A 22,737-nucleotide genomic window follows, 5' to 3' on the forward strand; every position below is an offset into this window, starting at 1 on the left:
CTTGAATATATTAATACAAACTACCTAGTAAAATGTTTGTTCAAACATAAAAATGGTTTCTATGGTCTAAAAGTTACCAGCCTACTATTTGAGGTTTTCTTCTGAATATAAGCCTTCTACAAAGAACATTATACTTAAATTATCATCTCAACACAACTCTTTATCACAGGTCAAGAGGTTTTATTTTTTAAGAGGTTTTATATCAAGTGTCAAAATAGCAGAACTTTTCATTTAGAGCATACCACAGTAAATCAATTTGTTTAAAATGGAAAGTTTATTTGCTCAGTACACCAAATAGGATGCAAGCACTGTCATGACAAATATACAGAAATATGCAGATCAACATAAAACAGTAATTTAGTTTAAATGAAGGGAAACCTTTTTGAATGTTATGACAACTTACTCCCAAGAATCTTTTCTTCAGTTAATTTAACTATACATTTCAATAAAATAAAGGGTAATGGATTAAGTGGAAGTTAGCTTGTGACTTTTTCTTAAAAATAAAACTCCAACTCTATTAATCCATGCCAGTTACACTATTAACTAAAATTTCCAAGTAAGTGCAAAAGGAGAGAAAGGAGTTAGTTACCTTTTTTGCTTGAACAGTCCAGAGGATAATGGTTACTACAAATACAGCAGGCAAACTGTTAAGACTGACCGATCTAGAACATAGTGCTGTACTAAATTTCAGCCTCCAATTGTGCTAAATGCTCATCATTAGTATGGCACATTTTGGTCCATGATATGGTTTAATGCCAAGACAGATCCCAATTTGTTACAGAAACACATACGTTACTGTTGCTTTTTTTGTTTTGTTTTTAAATATATATATTTTTAAAAAGCCAGGTATACTTCCACATACAAAGGCAGGTTTTTCCCAGGAAGAATTTACAGGAAGTAGTCTGGGGTGCGCCGGGTAACATGAGGCTCTCCACGACGAGGCGCTGGGTCAAACTGAAGGCTATAAATGGCGAAAAAGAAAGCGAGTAGTTAAAGGATTTGAATTTGCAAGCAGATCAACAAAGAATAAGATGCTGTAGGAGAAAGACCAGTACTGATTTACCGCTTTTACTATGTTTACGACTGGAATAACCCTGGGCAAGTCACTGCAGGTGTGTTCTTCCGTAAAACCATCTCACAGCTATGATGAAAACTGAAGCAGACCAAATGTCTGGGTCAGTGCCCGGCATAAAAGATTTGCGATATATTGTCAGCTGAATGGAAGTTGTGAGCATGGACATGTTTGTTTTGTTCTAGATTAGAAGGGGAAAGCATTTAGTCTTTCAGGATTAAGAATGATGTTAGGGGCACCTGGGTGGCTCAGTCGGTAAAGCATCTGCCTTTGGCTCAGGTCACGATCCCAGGGTCCTGGGATCAAGCCTGTGTCCCCCTCCCCACTTGGCTCAGAGTCTTCTTGTTCCTCTCCCTCTGCCCCTCCTGTTCGTGCTCTCTTAAAGAAATAAAATCTTAAAAAAAAAAAAAAAAAAAGTGTTAGCTGTGGGGTTTCTGTAGATGACCTTTATCAGGATGAGGAAGTTCCCCTGACTAGTTTGGTGTGTATTTTTATTATGAAAGTGTGCTGGATTTTGACAAATGTTTTTCCTGGCTTAACTGAGATGATCCTGTGGGTTTTTTTTTTTTTTTGTCCAATGGTTTATTATAAGCTTTGGTTTTTCATAGTTTGAACCAACTTTGCCGCCTCGGGATAAATCACACTTGGTCATTGTGTATAATCCTGTCTGTATATTACTGGATTCAGTTTGCTAATATTTTGTTACAGATTTTTACAACTATCAGCATAAAGAGTATTGGTCTGTAGTTTTCTTAAATTATCTTTGATTTTGGTATTAGGGTAAAACGGGCCTCCAAGAATACATTGGGAAATGACCCCCTCTATTCTATTCTTAGTCTGTGAAAAACTGGTGTTAATTCCCTTTTAAACTTTTAGTCTTTTCATCAGTGAAGCCAGCCGGTCTTGGGAGCTTTTCTTTGTAGGAAGTTTTAAAATACTTACTATATTAAAATATTAATTTTAATATTAATATTAAAATATTAGTAATTTAAAATATTAATTCAACTTTTTCCACTTGTTACAGGTTTGTTCAGATTTTCTTACTCAATTTTGGTCATTTGTCTTTCTAGGAATTTGTCCAATTTATCCAAGTTACCTAGTTTGTTGCCATACAGTTATTCACTGTATCCCCTTGTAATTCTTTTTATTTCAGTAAGGTCTGTAGCGATTTTGGTAATGTGAATCTTCACTCATTTTTGTTTGGTCAGTGTGGTTAAGGCTTTTTCAATTTTGTTGAAAAGAACCAACTTCTGGTTTTGTATTTTTTCTATTTTTCTACTATTTCATTTATTCTCACTCTTTATTTCCTTTCGTATGTTTGCACTGGGTTTAGGTTGCTCTTTTTCTAGGGTCCTTAAAGTGTAAAGTTAGGTTACTGACTTGAGATCTTTCTAAAAATCTGATTTTTAGTATAGGCACTTACAGTTATATATTTCCCTGCAAACAATGCTTTCATTGTACCCCGTAAGTTTTGGCACATGGTATTTCATTTTTATTCATTTATTCAAAGTATTTTCTAATTTCCCTTATGATTTATTCTTTGACTCAGGTCATTTAAGAGTGTGTTAATTTCCACATATTTATACATTTTCCAGTTTTCCTTCTATTTCTGATTTCTAATTTCATTCCATTGTGTTTGGAAAACATACTTTGTATGACTTCAATATTCTCTTTTTTTAAGGGGGGCAGAGGGAGAGAGGGAATCTTAAGCAGGCTCCATTCCAGTGTGGAGCCTGACCTGGGGCTTGATCTCATGACCCTGAGATCATTATCTGGACACTTAACTGACTGAGCCACCCAGACACTCCTCAATATTCTGAAATTTACTGAGGCTTGTTTTATAGCCCAGCATATAGTCATTTTAGAGAATGTTCCATGTGCCTTTGACCAAACTGTATTCTGCTACTGTAGGGTGGAGTGTTCCATAAACGTTAAGTTACAGTACTTCTCAAGTCTTCTACGACCTTGGTGATCTTCTGCCTAGTTCTATTATTGAAAGTGGCATAATAAAGTCTCCAACTACTGTTGAATTGTCTACTTCTCCCTTCAATTCTGTTCATTTTTGCTTCACAGTTAAGAGTGTTATGTTTATAACCGGTATATATTCTCTTAATGCTTTGACTCCATCATTGTGAAATATCTTTGTCTAGAAACAATTTTTACTTTGAAATCTCTTATCCGATTATTAGTATAACCAGTTCAACAGCCATCTGGTTGCTGTTAGCATGGTTATCTTTTTCACGTAATTTACTTTGAACCCATTTGTTTTTAATCTAAATTATGTTTTCGAAAGTAGACATCATAAAGCTGAATCTTAAAAAACAAAAAAACAATCTGATAGTTTTTGCCTTTGATTGCATCACTTAAACCACTCACATTTAATATTGCTGTGACTGGATATATATGCCATTTTCTTTGTCTTGTTTCTTGGTTCCCACTTTAACTGCTTTTTTATTAAAAGCATACTTCTTTGTGTGACATTTAAATTCCTTTAATAACTTTATTTTTCCTAAATTATCTTATTGGTTGCTTGAGAACTTAAATATACAACTTAACGTATGGAATTCTGCAGATTTATACATTCTAGTCAATTAAGAGAAATTAACTCCTATAATAGTAACTCCTTTCCATTTCCTCTTTTGCTAATAATGTTATGTTAAAATCCCCAAAATGCATTGTTATAATTACTGTTTCATACAATCTCATGCCCTTAAAGAAGCTGAGAAAGGAGATCAAGTGTGTATAGATTCTATTAACCTTCTCATTTTCTTCATATTCTTCCTCTAGATTCAAGTTATTAAGAAACACATATACATGACAGTAATCGTAAATGACAGTGTAACTCTATCTTCTTAACTGATTTGCAAAAACAATAAGGATGTATTTGTAGTACAGCTGAATTTTTAAGAATTGTAACAGACAAAAGAAGAGCCAAGAAAAGTCTTGCTGGCATCACAGTCAACACTGGGATACAAGACGACTGTGCACGTCTCTTAGCTATACCCACCTAGGAACAATTAGAGTAGCACTTGGGGCATTCCTGAAAACATTCCCAAGCCACACACAATGTCAAATAGTTTACCCCCAAAATTCATGTCCATTCGGAACCTCAGAATGTGGCACTATCTGGAAATAAGGTCTTCGCAGATGTTAAGGGGAGCTCATACTGGATTAGGTGGAGCCCTAAATTCAATCTGGTGGTGTCCTTTTTTTTTTTTCCCCTTAGCGGATGAGCAGGGAGGGGCACAGGGAGAAGAGAGAGGATCTCAAGCAGGCTCCATGCTCAGCATTGAACCGAACACGGGGCTCCATCTCACGACCCCAGGATCATGACCTGAGCCAAAACCAAGAGTCCAATGCTCAACCAACCGAGCCAGGCGGGCGCCCCGCCAATCTGATGGCACCTTTGTTAAAGGAGAAACAGACACACGGGAGAGCGCCACGCGAAGACAGGGACTGGGGTGATGCGTCTACAAATCAAGGATTGTAGGAGCCGCCAGAAGCTAGGGAGAGGCAAGGAAGGATTCTCCCCTAGAGCCTTTACAAGAAACCTCACCCTGCCAACACCTTCATTTGAAACTTCTAGCCTCCACAACTGTGAGAATAATTCCGTTAGGGCAACCACTTTGTGGGAATTTGTTACAGCAGCCCTAGGAAACTAACACATAGATAAACCAACAAAAGGCTACGTAACCCTCAATGATACTAGGGGTTTGAACACAATCTCTAATTAAATACTGGCTGATCAAGTTACTCTGACCCAGGAGCAACTCCTATGAAGCCAGGCTTAAAATCCCATTCACATACATCTCTGACAGTCTGGAAAATGACACTATGGGCATCCTTAAGGTTGAGCCCTCTCAGGATTAATCAAACAAGGAAAATCCAAGGTACTAGTGTGCTTGGTTCAACTGTGAGCCAAATTGTAAATTCCTTCAACTCTGAGAGCAACTTCTTAGCCACATACATTCCCAGTGGTCTTACTGGATTAGGGTGAGCCCTAAAATTTCAATGACCAAGGAGGCTTGAACACAACCTCTCACCAATACGTGGCTTGTGCCCACCCAGAGGGAACCTCTAAATAACTCTGTTGTTTAGTTAACAGAGGCTAAAGATTAAAACCAGGAAAAAATCTGAGAAGGGCCCAAAGTAGAATGACTATGGAGTAGTTTCTGGTCAAGGGATCTGGAAAGATGGGGAGGGAACAGGATATGGCTCAAAGTCCACAGACTGTTATTACTGAGATTTAGTACATTTTCTAAAATGTGTTTCTCTATGGGCTGTATAATTTTGGACAATATTCAAAAACCTACAATGATTGTTTAAAATAACCCTTCAGGGGCACCTGGGTAGTTCAGATCATTAAGCATCTGCCTTTGGCTCAGGTCATGGTCTCCAGGTCCTGGGATCAAGCCCATCGCTGGGCTCCCAGCTCAGCGGGGTGTGTGGGTGTGTGTGGGGGGGGTGGTGGGTGTGTGGGTGTCTGCTTCTCTCTCTTCCTCTCCCCTGCTTGTGCTCTCTCTCAACTGAATACATAAGATCTTAAAACAACAACAACAACAAAAACCTTCCAGTTAAATGACTGTTTCTGCTGGGGAGAGGGTCTGCCATGTTCCTCGTTCCACTATTCCAGAAGCAGAAATCCTCTAATTTTAATAACCTACATTTAAAATTTTCTTTCTAAAAGCAATTATACTATTTAAAAATTTTTCAGTTACTTACAAGGAGTATTTTAAAGTGTCATCTAATTCCATGATAGCAGCCTGGTTCCCACAACGGTAGCAGTAATTGGGTGCACTGAAAATGGTAACCACATTCCGATCATGACACCAATTGTACCCCTGCAGCATTAAAAAAACACAAAACATTTCACTATAAAATTATCATCTTGACATGGGTCAGTTTAGAAAACTAAATTCAAAATGAAAAATATTCTCGGTGGAAATATAGTCTTCTCTGCTCCCTTATATGGTATCCATCCTTCACACGGTGCCCCTGCACGGAATAGTCCAGGGCTGGGCCCAGCGTACTGGGCCACGGAGCTCAGGAATGGCGTGGTTCTGTTTACATCTATGCTTCGGCTCTTGGCTCGGATATGTATTAATGTTTCTCCCACAACGACGGAAGATTAATTTTTCTTTATACCAGTTTTTGCTTTATATATTTTGAATCTATTCCTAGGTAAACACAAATTCACAATTATTTCTTCCCTAGAGAACTGGGCTAGTTTTCATCAGTAATGACCTTATTTTTATCTCAGAGGCTATTCTGATGCATATTATTAGCTGTACTTTGAATCATTATCTAATTGATATACCAATACACCATTTTCCCTCTACTTCTCGTCTCTAGTGTCATTATGTTTTAATTTTTATTTTTTTCATTATGTTTTAGATTCATCCCAAGTAGCAGCTGTATTTTGATGATCTAATTCAGAGTCTCAGTATTTTAGGGAAGTAAAAATTTTCATCCATTCACATTTCTTATGATTACTGACATAATTAAGTTCATCTTTACCATATGAATTTATATTCCTTATTACATGTTCTCACCCCTCCTGCCTCAACTGCCTTTAAGTTTTCTCTAACATCTTGAAGCTACTCCCCGATTTAAAAGAATAAAATTCTATTTACATCCCTTTAGTATTTATAAAATAGTAACATCATGGTAGAGAAATCTGGCAGCCAGTTTAACTAAGTGATTCAAGCTGATGCCACGAACAGTGGGGTAAATAGATTCCATGACCCTAATATGATGCACTGAGAAGAATGTCACATCGTGGTGTGGGAAGCCTGCCAAAAATGCATACCCTGAATCATAAGGAAACATCAGCCGAACCACAAGCGAAGGATAGTTCTACAAAATAAAACTGCTTGTAGTCTTTAAAAATGTAAAGATCATGCAAAACAAAATCTGAGGAATTATTTCCATACCAAAGGAGACTGAACACAGCATGATCCTGGATTAGATTATACATGCACATACACGGCTGAATTTTCCTATCAAGAACATTAGTGAGCTACTAGAAAATTCAAATGACGTGTTTAGATTAGATCATAGTACTGTATCAATGCAAATTTCTGGACTGTGATAATTATACTGTAGTAACATAAGAGAACGTCTTTATTTTTGCAAAATATACATGAAATTTGGAGGTAAAGGAGCACCATGTCTGCAACTGACATTCGAATAACTTCAAAGAAACGTGTGTGGACAAAGGGAAGCTGGAATATAAAGAATGCTAAAATATGAAAATATATTTGAGGAATCAGTGTAGGATATAAGGGAATTTTTTGGTAATATTTTTGAAACTTTTCTCTATGTCTAAATTAATTTCCAAAGTGGGTTATAATTTTGCTCTGGCCCACTAGTACTTTCCCCTATTTGCTAAAACCAGCTCAATTTTTTCTCCTTTTATTTAGGTAATAAGAAGGAAGGTTTCATAAAGCTTTATTACAGAGATATATATTTATGTGAAATAAGGATCATCATCTTGTAGGAAAAAGACATACCTCCATTACAAGTTGGTGGGCTCGAGAAACCAGTGTGAGACCATTGGCGTGGTTAAACGTTTCGGAAATGTCCTGTCCAAACGTGTAGCCAGCACCACGTGGGGAGATACCCCACCCACCACGATCATCCGGATCTGACCACAACAGATCACACATTGGGCCCTGGCCAAGAAAATTAAGTACATGTTATAAATTATTAACAGTCAAGTTTAACTAATTTAGCTTTGCAACAATGTGGTTCTATTTCTTTCTTTTTAAAATTAAAATTAAGTTTACCTCATGTGGAACTTCTTGTAAACGATCCAAAGCTCTTATATGATCCAGTGTATCTATGGATGGAGACAGGCCACCGTGGAGGCAGAATATCTGTGATTTAAAAAAGTCTTATTAAATACTGAAAGTTAATGGGAGAATAAATAATGGTTACAAAATGTAAATCTTCAGAGCTCTTCTTTTCAAAATAAAGTTTAATAGTATTCACTGTGGAAAATTTGTAAAATACAACGGAAAAGGAAACAAAAATCAAATTACTACAGGGAGCTATTGGTACTTTAAAATATTTCTTTTTTCCTTATAATCCTAAGTATTTTTATAGTGTTTTTCTCCCTTCTCTAGTGAATGGATCTCCTTTCTTGTGACTCACCATTACATTTTCTGCTAACATATACAATTTTTTTGTTTCTCTTACAGCAAGGACACTACCAATTCCTGTTATTCGCTCCAACAGTTTTTCAGCTTTCTTAAGAGTTCTGAGTACATAATCATGTTGTTAGCAAAAATATTTGTTAATTTCTTCTCAATGTTTATACCTTTAATTCTTTTTAATGCTCAGTGCACTGACTAGGTGTCCCAAAACAAAATTGAAAAATACAATTTTTCTGTTTGTTTTAGGTAAAATACCTATTCCCAGACCCATCCTCTAGGTAGAGATTCTGGATCAGAGAGAACAGTAATATAAATTTTAGAGGGCATTTTTCTCCTGATTTTGATGAGGTTTCTGATGTTTTGCTGATTAAGTATAGCCAGTATAAGTTTCTTTATTCAGTTAACATTATTTTATTTTACTAATTACTGAGTTTTATTTTTTGGTGCTTGCCACGTCTGGTTTGGTACTGAGGTTATACTAACCTTACAGAATGAATTTTGAAGCTCTTCATCTTTTCCTAAGCTCTAGAACACAGAAATTACGTATGCTCCTTAAAGGTTTGGTAGAATTTGCCTAGAAAACTATCCAGACCTGGTTACTTTTTCAGTTTTTTCTAAGTCTGGTAGTTTATTTACATTGGCCTAATTTCTTCAAAAACTCTTTTGCTATAGTAAATTTCATCTTTTCAAGTGCAACAGAATAAAGCTGTACCCTATGTTACTGTGATACGTAAGCACATCCATATTGATAGGAATGCCTTATTTCTCATTCCTAGTGATTTTCTGGTATCCATTTGTGTGTTTTTTGTTTTTGTTTTTGTTTTAAAGATTTTTTGGGGGTGGTGGTGGAACAGAAGGAGAGAGAGAATCCTGAAGCAGATTCCCTGCTAGCTTGGGGACTTGATCCCAGAACCCTGACATCATGACCTGAGCTGAAATCAAGAGTCAGATGCTTAAACAACTGAACCACCCAGGCACCCCTCCATGACTGCTTTTGTCTTTAATCCTATAAAATAAGTTTATTTTACAATGGCGCTGAGTTAAATATTTCACATTTCCTTTAATTTTTCTAAAAAATAAATGTGAGACTATGCATATCCTTGCATTTCATCCCTGTTTATATCCAAAAATTTTGGTCTACATCATACTTTCACTGTCATTTAATTTGTGAACTCTTGTTTTCTTTCATTTTAGCCAAGTTTAGGCAAAATATTGTCCTTTGAAATTAATGACTTCAGTGTCCAGTATCACGGCTGGGAAAATGTGGACTGTCAGGACCACACAGAAAAGGCTGTAACCAACTGATGAGTGGGTCTACAATGTCCGTAACAATTCTGGGCTTTATACAGTTTAGGAATTGTAGACTTGTACCACGTATTATTTATTTTTTGGTACTGTATGCTTCATAAAGTTAAATCAGTTCATGTTCACAGGGATTATCTCTTAGAAACTCAGATGATAGAAACTTGCACAATTTTCTTATATTTTTGAATGTTTTACAGTATAATACTCTTACAGGTGGAAACAAAGCATACACTTCTTAATGAAGATGTAATATACAATTTTACTGCTTGCAATTACCATGAAAACAGGACTAAAAAGTTATTATTGGTAACCAGCAAACACTGTGTATATGTACAGAGCTCATTTTAAAAAACAGCTTTCCTTTACTAGTATTGTACTTCAGGGTCTTAAGCATTTATTTATGATATTTATAATAGAAAATCGTATTGGCGAATTCTTTGGCAAAAATATTTACACACATATCTGAGAACAACAGGGAAATCTGGTCAAAATGTGCATAAAACTTACCCTAATTCTCTATTCTGAAATTTTAATTATAAGGAAAAGAGGATGAGAAGGCCAAGGAGATGCAGAAATCATGTCATGTAAATTTAAACCCGGAATTACTAATAGAAAATCTTCTCTTTTATTCCTCCCCCACCCACCATAAAAGCACATACACACCTGTCCATCTACTAAAGCTGTAAGTGGAAGGTAATCAAATAGATCTGTAAAATATTTCCAAACATTGGCATTGCCGTACTTTCGCAGACATTCATCATAAAAGCCATATACTTGGGTAATTTGTCGGCTTTCATGGTTTCCTCTCAATATAGTAATGCGTTCTGGATAACGCACCTGCAGGAAAAGCAAAAGAAATTCATGGTACAAAGTGTATTTTACCAGTGTTTTGTTAAGCACATTAACTTCTGACCCATTTCTTTAAATGGTTATTTGTGTGCTGTTACATTAAATGTTAATTCTTACTCAGAGTTAAAAATTTTCTCATTCATTATTGACTGACCTTTGAAATATTTATAGTCCTTTGTCTTCATTACTATTTAAACCACCCTCATTGGAACCCTTACTGATATCTATGTTATTATAATAAAATTGTATCTCATTCTTGGTCTTATTAATATCTTCTTCATCCTCAAACCATCACCAGTCTTCTAGGTCTTTCCAGAACACTATGTCTTATTGCTAAATGGATACTGATGGTCAAAGACTTGGACCTGAGACAAACTCCTTTATATACTAACTAAGTATGTATTTGCTAACAAAAACAGGCCCTTGCCAAATCTGGGCAAGATTTCAAATGTATTTAGAGTCTCCCTTTCATAACAAAACACAGAGACATACCTTACAGCATACTATTTGGTTAGGAATGTGTCTGATAAGAAGTATGAAAAAGCAGCAGATTCTGTTAACCAAAATAACCTACAAGCTGCAAATGCATACTTCAATTTATACATATTTACTAACTATCCATTATGTGCCCCAAATTAAGCTGTTTAAAGCTAGGTGCCAGGTCCACATAAACATAATACATGACTTCTGTTTAGGCACTCATCTCACCAAGGAGGTATGAGACGTAAATAATACAAGGTAATAAGCCACTATGTGATATATGTAAGCGGTGGGAAAATAAGTGTCCCAGTAATTCAGAATAGAAGGAATAAGGCTAAAATGGTTGAAGGCTTCAAGAAAGATGTAGGATTTAAGTGAGTCTTTGCAGAAGGGGTTAGAAATCAGAGTAACCTTCTGGGGCAATCAGATAAGGAAGTAATGAAGACAGGCAGAGCACCGGAGCTCTTCCATCAGAGCTAGAGTTTATGCTACCAAACACTGGCAGGCAAGTTCAGGCTACGCTACAAAGGGCCAGCCAAGGAGTCTGAGGCAATATGGAATCTGAAGAGTTTGGGGACAGAAAAGAACAAGTGTTAAGTAACAGAGATTCAATCTTGAAGCATACGTATATAAGACAGTGTTGAAGGGGTGAGAAACATTAGTTCCCATACTCTTACACTAACTGAAGCTGTGAAGTGATGAAGATATGAATTGTGTGACAGAAAAAAAGAAACACAGGAATAACAGACTTCTCGAGGCAAGAATTAAATTGACTGTATGAGGGATACCTGCCTCAGTAAAAAATGGTTCCAAGACTTCAAGCTGTAGATTACCCAAGGGAGTGATTTAGCAGAAGCTGGCAGGACACATTAAATGTATAATTTTCATTTCTCTCTCTTTTACAAGATGTAAAACCAACTATTATATTTTAAGGTGCTATAAACTGAATGGATCATAAAATATAACAGATGATATGCAGTATTGCCATCCTCGCCTTCTGCAGGTTTAAAGCCTGAAAAAAAATTAAACTGAGTTTCATTCATCATACCTTTAATGCCACAAGAAGAGTCACAGTCTCCACTGAGTAATAGCCTCTGTCTACATAGTCGCCCATGAACAGATAGTTTGTATCCGGTGATTTTCCCCCAATTCTAAAGAGTTCCATAAGATCATGGAATTGACCATGCACATCTCCACACACGGTAACAGGACAACGAACCTCTTGCACATTTGATTCTTTTGTTAAAATTTCCTTAGCCTGTTAAAAAAAAGAAATGAAATCATTAAAAGCATCATTTCTTGCATATTAAAAGAAAATATTGGGGAAAAAAGACACCTGAAATAAGCCTTAGAAAATTGTTAACACTAAAACCACAATGAGATACCAGTTTGCATCTACTGGGACAGCTAAATTTAAAAGGGAACAAATGTTTCTGAGGATGTGGAGAAATTGGAACTCCCGCACGCTGCTGGTGGGAATGTAAAGTGGTACAGCTGCCGCGGAAAACAGTCTGGCGGTTCCCCAAAACGTTAAACATAGAATTACCACGTGATCCCGCAATTCTGTTCCTAGATGTGTGCTGAAGAGGCATGAAAACCCAAGTTTACACGTGTTCATGGCAGCTTTATTCCTAATAGCGAAAAAGTGGAAACTACCCAAATGTCCAATAAGTGATGAGGGAATAAATAAAATGTGGTGTTACTCGTTCGACAGAGTATTATTCAGCAATAAAACTACTGATACACGCCACAACTCTGAAAACACTGCTCACTGCAAGAAGGCAGTCACGAATGGCCATATATACTATGACTCCATTTAAGGGAAATGTCCAGAAGAGGCAAATATACAGAAAGATTAATGGTTGCATAGGGCTGAGAGGCCTGGGGGATAAAAGCTAAGAGGTACAGGGGTTCCTTTTGTGGGTAATGAAAATGCTCTAACATTGGGGTGATGGATGTACATGGCTGACTCTACTAAAAACCAGTGAGCGGCCGCCTGGGTGGCGCAGTCGTTAGGCGGCTGTCATTGGCTCAGGGCGTGATCCCGGCATTCCGGGATCGAGCCCCACATCGGGCTCCTCCGCTGGGAGCCTGCTTCTTCCTCTCCCACTCCCCTGCTGTGTTCCCTCTCTCGCTGGCTGTCTCTCTGTCAAATAAATAAATAAAATCTTAAAAAAAAAAACCCAACCAAATAAAAAAAAACCAAAAAACACCAGTGAGCTGTATACACTACACGAATGCATCGCACTCATGAGGAATACAATAGGAATTCTATCTCAAAAAAGCTGTTTTTGGGGGGGCACTTGGGTGGCTCAGTTGGTTAAGCATCCAGCTCTTGATCTCAGCTCAGGTTCTGATTTCAGGGTTGTGAGTTCAAGCCCTAAAAACCAAATCCCCCCCCCCAACGAATAATCTTAATTTGCATTTAAAAACAGGGTAATTAAAGTTACAAATCAGTTATTCTAATTTTTTGGTAAACAAACACCTTCTTACACCAATTCATGGGCTAACCTTCAACCTCCTTATTCCAACTATTTAATGTATTACTCAAATTAGCATCTACCAGCAGGAAGCCCTGAAGGACAGAATTTTATTATATAAACAACAGCAAATTAAACATACAGACTAAATTCCTCACACCTCATCTACCCAGCAACTTTGTCTAACAGAAAGAGCCCAGAATCAGAGAAAATTTAAAAAGGCCTCTGAAGTAACAGAAGAGATTGTGATAAAAGTCTACGTAGCACCTCCCCACCAATCCGCCAGAACAGTCTCCTAGGCCCTCTTCTGGCCCTGTTATGTGCAAATTCTTTTTTTTTTTTTTTTTTAAAGATTTTATTTATTTGACAGAGAGAGAGACAGCCAGTGAGAAAGGGTACACAGCAGGGGAAGTGGGAGAGGAAGAAGCAGGCTCATAGCGGAGGAGCCTGATGTGGGGCTCGATCCCGTGACGCCGGGATCACGCCCTGAGCCGAAGGCAGACGCTTAACCGCTGTGCCACCCAGGCGCCCCTATGCAAATTCTAATAAGCTACTTATAGCTTCCAGGTGTAGGGCAGGTTAGGAACAGAAAACCACGGAGAACAAGAGGTAGAACTGGGACCAAGAACAAGAAACAACCGGAGGGTGAGGGTGATAGGAGAGAAAACGACGCGGCAACAGAAGTCAAACACGAAGGATGCAACTTAAAGCAGGACCGAGTAGCGGAGAGCGGAGACTGATAGGAGAGGAGAATTTTAGGGGCATTTCTCTGCCTTGCCAGATGGGATCATGTAAAGAGCATTTAAAAACATGAATTTTGAGTTTCTATACGGAAGTTCCTATTGGTCTGCATCTCTGTCAACAGACTTATTTAACATTCTTGCTAATGGGTATGAAATAGTATCTTTCAATTTGCACCTCTAATAGGTATACTTTTTTAAAAAAAAGCAGCTTTTTATGTTTATTGGTGTGTGTGTGTGTGTGTGTGTGTGTGTGTGTGAAATGCCTAACTCACAAAAATAGGCTATTTGGTTGTTTATGTTTTCCCTATAGAGTTCTACCAGTTTTCCCTCTTTATGGTCTGTGCTGCTTCGGTCTTGTTTTAGAAGTTGTCCTCCTGGGACGCCTGGGTGGCTCAGTAGGTTAAGCGTCTGCCTTCAGCTCAGGTCATGATCTCAGGGTTCTAGGATCGAGCCCTGCATCTGGCTCCCTGCTTAGTGGGGAGTCTGCTCCTGCTCCCTCTATCCCTCCCCCTGCCCTTGTGTGCGCAGTGTCTCTTGTCTCGAATAAAGAAAATCTTAAAAAAAAAAAAAAAATTGGGGGCGCGTGGGTGGCACTGCGGTTAAGCATCTGCCTTCGGCTCAGGGCGTGATCCCAGCGTTATGGGATCGAGCCCCACATCAGGCTCCTCCGCTATGAGCCTGCTTCTTCCTCTCCCACTCCCCCTGCTTGTGTTCCCTCTCTCACTGGCTGTCTCTATCTCTGTCGAATAAATAAATAAAATAAAATCTTAAAAAAAAAAATTGTTCTCCAGACAGAGGTCAAAGAAGGTATTCCTGCATTTTAATCCCAGTTTTGTTTTTCACACTTAAAACATGTCTTTAACTCAATTGGAATTTGTTATATAATATAATGTAGGGTTTCATTTTTTTAAAAAGATTTTAAGTTATCTCTACACCCAATGTGAGGCTCGAATCTACATCTCCGAGCTCTAGAGTCCCACGCTCTTCTGACCGAGCCAGGCAGGCGCCCTGTGATTCATTTGTACTTTATTTTTCCTAATGGTTAGTTAGCTGGCCCAGCATTATTTATTTATATATATAGTGCCATCCTTTTGTAAAGACCCATGTTCTGTTTCCTGGTTACCCTCAGGCCTTCCTAGGGAAGGGTATACCCTCTCAGACTCCCTTATAATTCTTTTCCTGAAGATGCTGCCTGTCTTTTGACTTGTACTGCTCTCATCACTGATGGTGCCCTGAGCTGGCCAGGACCTAAGCTGAAGCTGTGGACCCGCCTGGCCCTCACTCTGAGCCCTAACTACGCCAAGCTGCTCCTCTACTTCCAGACATGGACGGAATGCCGCATGGTGGGATGGGGGCTCTGGCTTCCTGAGCAGGGGCTGAAGGAGGGATGCGTGATCTGGAAATAGGGGGGAGTCATCTCAGGGAGTGCACCTTGACTAGGGGGAGACACAGAAAGAAGGCAACAGGGAAATAGCCAACCTGTTTTTTCCTTTCGTGGACCTCTCTGAGGTGTTTGTCTAGATTCAGCAGAAGCCCGACCTTCCAAGCTAATCCATCATGTTAATCACCCTGCTTCACAGCTTTGTTGCCTGATTTTATCCCTTCCCCTTACCTATTTGGGCTTGCACAGTCCCAGAAGAAAGTTTCAGCATCTTTTTTTTTTTTTTTTAAAGATTTTATTTATTTATTCGACAGAGATAGAGACAGCCAGTGAGAGAGAGAACACAAGCAGGGGGAGTGGGAGAGGAAGAAGCAGGCTCACAGCGGAGGAGCCTGATGTGGGGCTCGATCCCAGAACGCCGGGATCACGCCCTGAGCCGAAGGCAGACGCTTAACCGCTGTGCCACCCAGGCGCCCCCAAGTTCCAGCGTCTTAATCCTGGCCTCAGATTCCTTCTCACTGGTCTACTGTCCAGGCGTCAGTAGAGTCTGATTTAATTACCGTGAGAAATCATGGCAACAGGGAAGTGAGGCTCCCTTCCTTATTCCTTTTATTCAAAATCATCTATTTTTGATCCCTTCATTAAGCCTGCCGTATGAATTTTATTTTTTTTTAAAGATTTTATTTTATTTATTTATTTGACAGAGACATAGCCAGCGAGAGAGGGAACACAAGCAGGGGGAGTGGGAGAGGGAGAAGCAGGCTCCCAGCAGAGCAGGGAGCCCGATGCGGGGCTTGACCCTGAGCCGAAGGCAGACGCTTAACGACAGAGCCACCCAGGCGCCCCTGACATATGGATTTTAAAACTAATTTTGTCAAGGCCTATTAAAACTTTGTTGATATTTTTTTTTTTTTTTTTTTTTTAAAGATTTTTTATTTATTTATGTGACAGAGAGACAGCCAGCGAGAGAGGGAACACAGCAGGGGAGTGAGAGAGGAAGAAGCAGGCTCCCAGCAGAGGAGCCCGATGTGGGACTCGATCCCGGCACGCCGGGATCACGCCCTGAGCCGAAGGCAGACGCTTTAACGACTGCGCTACCCAGGCGCCCCAAAACTTTGTTGATATTTTTGACTCAAATTCCACTGAATTTATATTTGTAGTCATCTTTAGAATACTCTTTCCAATGATGAATATGGTATTGCCCGTTATTTAGATTTCCTTTATTCTTCAATTTCAGAATTGTCTAATAATGTCTACTTGTTGCTATCAGATGTAATCCAAAGTAATTTATATTTGATATATGCTGGGATTTTAAAAATATCTCTTATGCCAGATTTTTACATAATACCCTTACAACTTGGAATACTGAAAACTTTAGTTTATAGTCTCTTGGATTTTTCATACCTACTATAGAATGACAATTTTGGTCTTTCCCTCTATAAATCTTATAATTACTAATGTCATAGTCTGTTTGGCCTGTTGTAACAGAAATGCCATAGGCTGGGTAGCTCTGGAACAACAGAAATTTAATTCTCGCAGTTCTGGAAGTCTAAGATCAAGATTTCCTGAAACTTAGTAAGATCAACCTTCTTCGATCTATAAATTTCATAATTTCTTAAGGTAGGGGAAATTTTAAAATGATAAGGATTAAGGAATACACTTGTGACGAGCAGCAGGTGACGTATGGAGTACTGAATCACTATATTGTACACCTGAAACTAATATAACACTATGTTAAACCGGAACTTAAAATTAAAAAAAAATTAAAAAAATTTCTTTTAGAGAGGCAGGGAGGTGGGGCAGAGCATGAGGGAGAGAGAGAAATTTAAGCAGGCTCCACACCCAGCATGAAGCCCTGTGTGGGACTCATCTTACAACCCTGAGCTCATGACCTGAGCCCAAATCGGATGCTTAACTCGCTGAGCCAACCAGGCACCCTTTCTTTTTTGCTGTCACCTGCATCCCTTGTGATGATCTCAAGTCTTAACTTTACGGAGGCAGTTAGATTTTTTTCTGCTACAGCTATTCTGCTTTTCTTGTTATTACTACTACTGGTTTTGCCCTCAATTTGTTTCTAAATATTCAGCTCATGCTATGCTTTTGTTTTTAATCTCCTTTAATTAATCCACATCGTAGTGAGTTGTTCTATAGCTTGGGCACATCTGGGTAATTTCTTTCTGTTCCTTAGGATAAGGTCTGCTTTTTTAAATCTTGGGTTCTTTGTGTATTTCCCGAGCTATGTTCCTCCCTTGCTTGCTGCTGTTTGCTTTGCCATGCTGTTCTCACTTTCCTGCCGAGCTACCACTCTCACCCTTGTACTTACTCCAGCATATTCTGTGGCATTTATTAACTCCCACTCCACCACATGTGAGACTGGTTTGTTTTCCCCCAACGAACCTCAGGTAAGTCAAGGTAGTTAATTTCAGTTCTTCTTTTTGTAGCCAAGAGAGGGGTTGAGAGGGCTCACAAGGGGGAGTGTGGGGTCTAGAATGCCTACAAACTGTATTCACTTCTGAGGATTTTTTAAGGGCTCACTCCATTCCCAGAGGGGGAATACTCTCAGACCTTGGACATGTTCCGCAATCAACGTGTTGTCTTAGTTTGGGCAAACTTAACGCATTCAATTCTGTCCCTGTCATTCCCCATTTCTTTCCAATAGCCATTTCCACTATTTCTCAGACAAAAGAGGAATGAGCTCAAGATCCCACTTAGCTGTCTCTTTTCAGACATGCTGGGATATCAAAGAAAACCCGCTGGGTTTTGCTGGCTCACCCACATGGCTTGGAGTGGCAGGGTATAGTGAGGAGTGGTACCTCATTGTGTTACTCGGTGATCACAGCTCTGGGCTGTGCCTCTTTTCAGTTACTGATTATTTCCTGTCCTTTAAGTTTTTCCTGTTTGTTGTTCATATCATTATTAGTCAGAAAAAACAACAGTTAATTAATTATCCATTTTCCTTGGTGTTGGCCAGACCACATCTGGAGTAACCTGTTGCATTAGGTGGTGAATAAACAGGGGCAGGGACTACAAAAGTATGCTTCTTTGCCATTCATGAGCTTGGCAAAAATAACATTTACCCACTGTTAGTAAGGCTATTCTCTCGCCCTCTCTTCCTTCTTCTTCTTCTTCTTTTTTTTTTTTAGCAAGGCTATTCTCATACCCTACTGGTGAGAATACACATTTATACATCTTCTTTGGAAAGCAACTGACAGTAGCTAACAAAATGTAAAGTGATCTGAGGCAAAGACTGCCTAACCTCTATATCTATTCTCCTCTTCCTTCTCCATAATTAATCTGACTGCAGCCAAGGCAGCCATGCTCCCAGCTCAAAGACCATACACTTCCCAGCTGCTTTAGTTCAGACTGCTGTAACAAATACCATAGACTAGGTGGCTTGCTTTCTTTTTCTTTTTTTTTAAAGATTTTTATTTATTTATTTGACAGCACAAGCAAGGGGAGCAGCAGAGGGAGAGGGAGAAGCAGACTCCCCGCTGAGCAGGGAGCTCAAAGTGGGGCTCAATCCCACACCTGAGCTCATTGGACTGAGCCCCCCAGGCGCCCCAACTAGATGGCTTTCCTCACAGTTCTGAAGGCTGGAAAGTCCAACACCAAGGCGCCAGCTGACCTCATCGGTGGTGCAGCCCCTCCTGTTCTGCAGGGGCGTGCCTTCTTGCAGCATCCCCACAGGCTAGTGCGACACACACATCCTCTCTCTAGCGTCCCTTCTGAGAAGGGCACTAATCGCATTCATGGGAGCTTCACCCTCATGACCATACCTCTGAAAGGTCCCACCTCCAAATACCACATTGGTAATGAGGCTTCCTATATAAATTCTGGGAGGACACAGATATTCAGTCCATGGCACCAGCCTCTCACGCAGCTACAAATGGCCACGAGACTAAGTTCTGGTGAGATGTAAGGAGTGTTATGTGGGAACCAGAAAGTTGCCTTAAGGAGGGGGCATGCCCTTCAACACTCTCCATTCTGCTTCCTGGAATGTTTATGTGACAATGGCTGAAACTCCAGAAGCCACGTCAGACCACAAGGACAAGAGCTGCTCCCTAGTAACAGCAGAGCAGAGTGCTGGAAGATGTAGCGGGCTGAAAAAAGACCCACAAAGATATGTTGACTTCCTAATCACCAAAACCTGTGACTATTACCACCCATGAAAAAGATGTGATTAAGGATTTTGACAGGAGCAGCTTATCCTAGATGATCCTGACAGGCCCTAAATGAGGCAGAGGGAGTTTTGAGACAAACACACACACACATTTCCATCGAAAGACAGAGACAGAATGAAGTGATGAGGCCAAGGAATACCAAGCCACCAGAAGCTGTAAGAGGCAAGGGACAGATTGTCTCTGAGCTTCCAAAGGGCGTGTGGCCCTGTGACACCTTGATCTTGGACTTCTGGCTCCAGAGCTGTGAGACAATAACTTCTGTTTTTAAGCCAGCCAGTTTGTAGTAATTTGTTGCAGCAACCACAGAAAAGTAACACAGCAAGTGTGTGGTTTCCTAGCAACTTTGTAGAGCTACCGTACCACCCAGGGAGTGCTGCTGGTTTGCCTGTACATAAGAAACATATAAAAACTGCGACTTTGGTTAAGCCCTTACTTTGGGTTTTCTGTTCTACAGATGAAACCTAATGCTGATACCTGATATAAAGGGCCTCTGATATTTAAATGAAAAAGGCAAGTCATAAAACTACTACACTATCACCTGCTAAATAAGGAAACTATTTAGGAGCTCCACTCCAAGAAGCTGCTCTACTAATTTTTAAATATGTTAGGTCCTCCAAATAGGGGCAAAATACTTTTAGCAAAGTCAGCCAAGTCCAGGGAAGCCACTAATGCATCAGGGAGTAAAGAAGAAAATCCTTATGGAGTTTACAAGCCAAATCCCAAAGTCAACAGGATCCTAGTAAAATAGATTGAGAAAACAGAAGTCCTTCAAAAGCAACATAACCTCCTGCAATGGAACTATCAACTGGAAAAAAAAGTCAATGGCAACAAGCTCAAAATGAGAAAATCATTGTCATTTACTTAGCAAGCAACAAGTAATTTGTTTTTCAAGTTAAATAGGACCGAGTAACCAAAATTTTGCAGAAAGAGTTAAAGGAATCCTCAAGTCATAGAATGTTAAGAATTTAACAAGCTAATCACATATAAAAATCCACTAAAGGAAACATTACCAAAAACAAAGGAAGAATTATTTAACATATAGTATCCCCTACGGGACAACATTCATCAGGCCGATAAACCATTCACTTTAATATGCACCATACACAGCAATTACCTGACACATCAAAATATTCCTGAATGTAATGTTCATGTGTACATGTAACAAACATCTGTAAAGTGTCTGTTGTAGGCCAGGCACCAGAGAGAAACAGGTAAACTCTCTAGCATTAACAGGCTGGCTTAGATGGGCTCAACCAAACAAAATAAAAACTTCTGTATACAAAAAGAGATAAAGGAGAAGCCTGGGAATATATTTAGAACACACAAGATAACAGAAACATACTGACATCTACCACCTAAAGATATTTGTAGAATAAAGTATGTCTAAAAAAAAAAAAATCATTGGCAGTCAATGTTAACATTAAGAGGTCACATTTTTGAGAAACCCTAAGAAACTGAGTATTTGGGAATATAAAGCTCTGAATTAGCCATCTTTGTTTCAACTGTTAAACAAAAAGGGCTTGTAATTATTTTTATACTAATTGACTTAACATGTAATTTAAAGTTGTATTTTCCGGGCGCCTGGGTGGCTCAGTTGGTTAGGTGTCTGCCTTCGGCTCAGGTCATGATCTCAGGGTCCTGGGATCAAGCCCTACGTCGGGCTTTCCGCTCAGCAGGGAGTCTGCTTCTCCCTCTCCCTCATATAAATAAAATCTTAAAAAAAAGTAAAGTTATATTTTCCTGTATTATAACATCAGCAACTTATTTTTAAGTCTAGGTAGGGAGATTTTTTTGTAACATTGATGGTTTTAATAGTTCCAAGACTTGTAATATTAAGACTGTTGAACTTCATTTTTTTGAAATTTCAGTTTTAATCGCCAATACCATATCAATAATACAACCTACATAAAAAAAAGCTCTTTTCAGTCCTTAAATTGTAAGAGTATATAAAGGGGTCATGAGACTAAAATGCTTAAAAATTTCTATGTTAATGCCTCTGTTCTGTTGACCTACATGTAAGAGAGATCATGGGTAAGCAGGGTCACATTTCTACAAAGACATGTATCCTACTCGCGTCAACTTGTTTTCAGTGACTATTAGTGTCCTATTACAGTAATCCAAAGTACTGATGTTAGAATATGTAAAACAAATCACAAGGAAAGTCTGCATACATGTTGTAGAAATCACGACGTCTTTATCTCCAGATTCATCTAATGTCAGCTGGATGCGCCTAGCCCAGACTTTTAATTTGAAGTGACTCTAAGCAACAGGGACAATGGCAAGTTCTATTCCGAAAGAGTTGTTCTCCCCCGCTTTCTAAAACATTTCCAAGGTATGATTTTGACTGTGGCTCCACACACTCTTAATTTCTGCAAAATTTCCAAGCTGGGTCCTTTTGATTCTAGGCTACCAAATATTCTTTCATTTTTGCTTAAATTAGCCTGGTAGACCATCTCAAGAGTTATGAACAATTTTAGCCCGTGTTTTTTCTTCTCTTTGCCTATGGTTTAGTTAGAATGAGATTATATGCATAGAAATCTTCCAGGAAATAGGGACTCTCCTCCTGGTTCAAATCTAACTGTGTAACCTTAGAACGTCTATACTTTTCACTTTCTTCACTTAGACAAGGCTCTATTGGTCTGTAGCTCTACAACATGTAGTCCTAGGGCGCCCGGCTGGCTCAGGTGGAGGGGCGTGTGACTCTTGATCTTGGGGGTCACGAGTTTGAGCCCAATGGTGGGTGTAGAGATTACTCAAAGAAATAAAATTTAAAAAATATGCAGTCTTACTTCCGCATGTATCACCTGGAAACAGCTATTCTTTTCCAAACTGAAATTCTTTAAGGGCTGATTTTTACCTGTGCAGCAAATATGTTATTTTATTTACTTATCTAATATTTAATATTATATTACTGAAATTATCCTTTTCTGTGGGGGAGGCAGAGAAGATGAACCGCAGGCTTATTTTCCTCACATTAGCGAGAAGCCTGGAGGTCGGCGTCCCCGGAATGGCGCATCTTCTCAAGGGTCATCAGGGCAGCATTCCTTCGTCTTCCCACCTACCTTCTTTGTGACCCTCAGTAAACCGAA

General features: G+C 39.1%; 1 protein-coding gene across 1 annotated transcript in view; it reads right to left on the bottom strand.

Annotated features, from left to right (window-relative positions):
- Positions 1-251: 251 nt before the first annotated feature.
- PPP2CB (protein phosphatase 2 catalytic subunit beta) overlaps positions 252-22,737 on the bottom strand; it is a 36,026-nt gene continuing 13,540 nt past the window's right edge. Inside the window, exons 2-7 of the mRNA XM_045779248.2 lie at positions 11,912-12,121; positions 10,198-10,371; positions 7,861-7,950; positions 7,585-7,746; positions 5,795-5,913; positions 252-961 (exon numbers count right to left, since the gene is read on the bottom strand). Coding sequence (XP_045635204.1) covers positions 889-961; positions 5,795-5,913; positions 7,585-7,746; positions 7,861-7,950; positions 10,198-10,371; positions 11,912-12,121 — 828 coding nt within the window. The 3' untranslated portion in view covers positions 252-888. The remainder of the gene's footprint in view (positions 962-5,794; positions 5,914-7,584; positions 7,747-7,860; positions 7,951-10,197; positions 10,372-11,911; positions 12,122-22,737) is intronic.

The sequence above is a fragment of the Ursus americanus genome, chromosome 27 (assembly GCF_024610735.1).
Source record: "Ursus americanus isolate L20-20 chromosome 27, mUrsAme1.1.p, whole genome shotgun sequence".
NCBI classification, from domain to species: Eukaryota; Metazoa; Chordata; class Mammalia; order Carnivora; family Ursidae; genus Ursus; species Ursus americanus.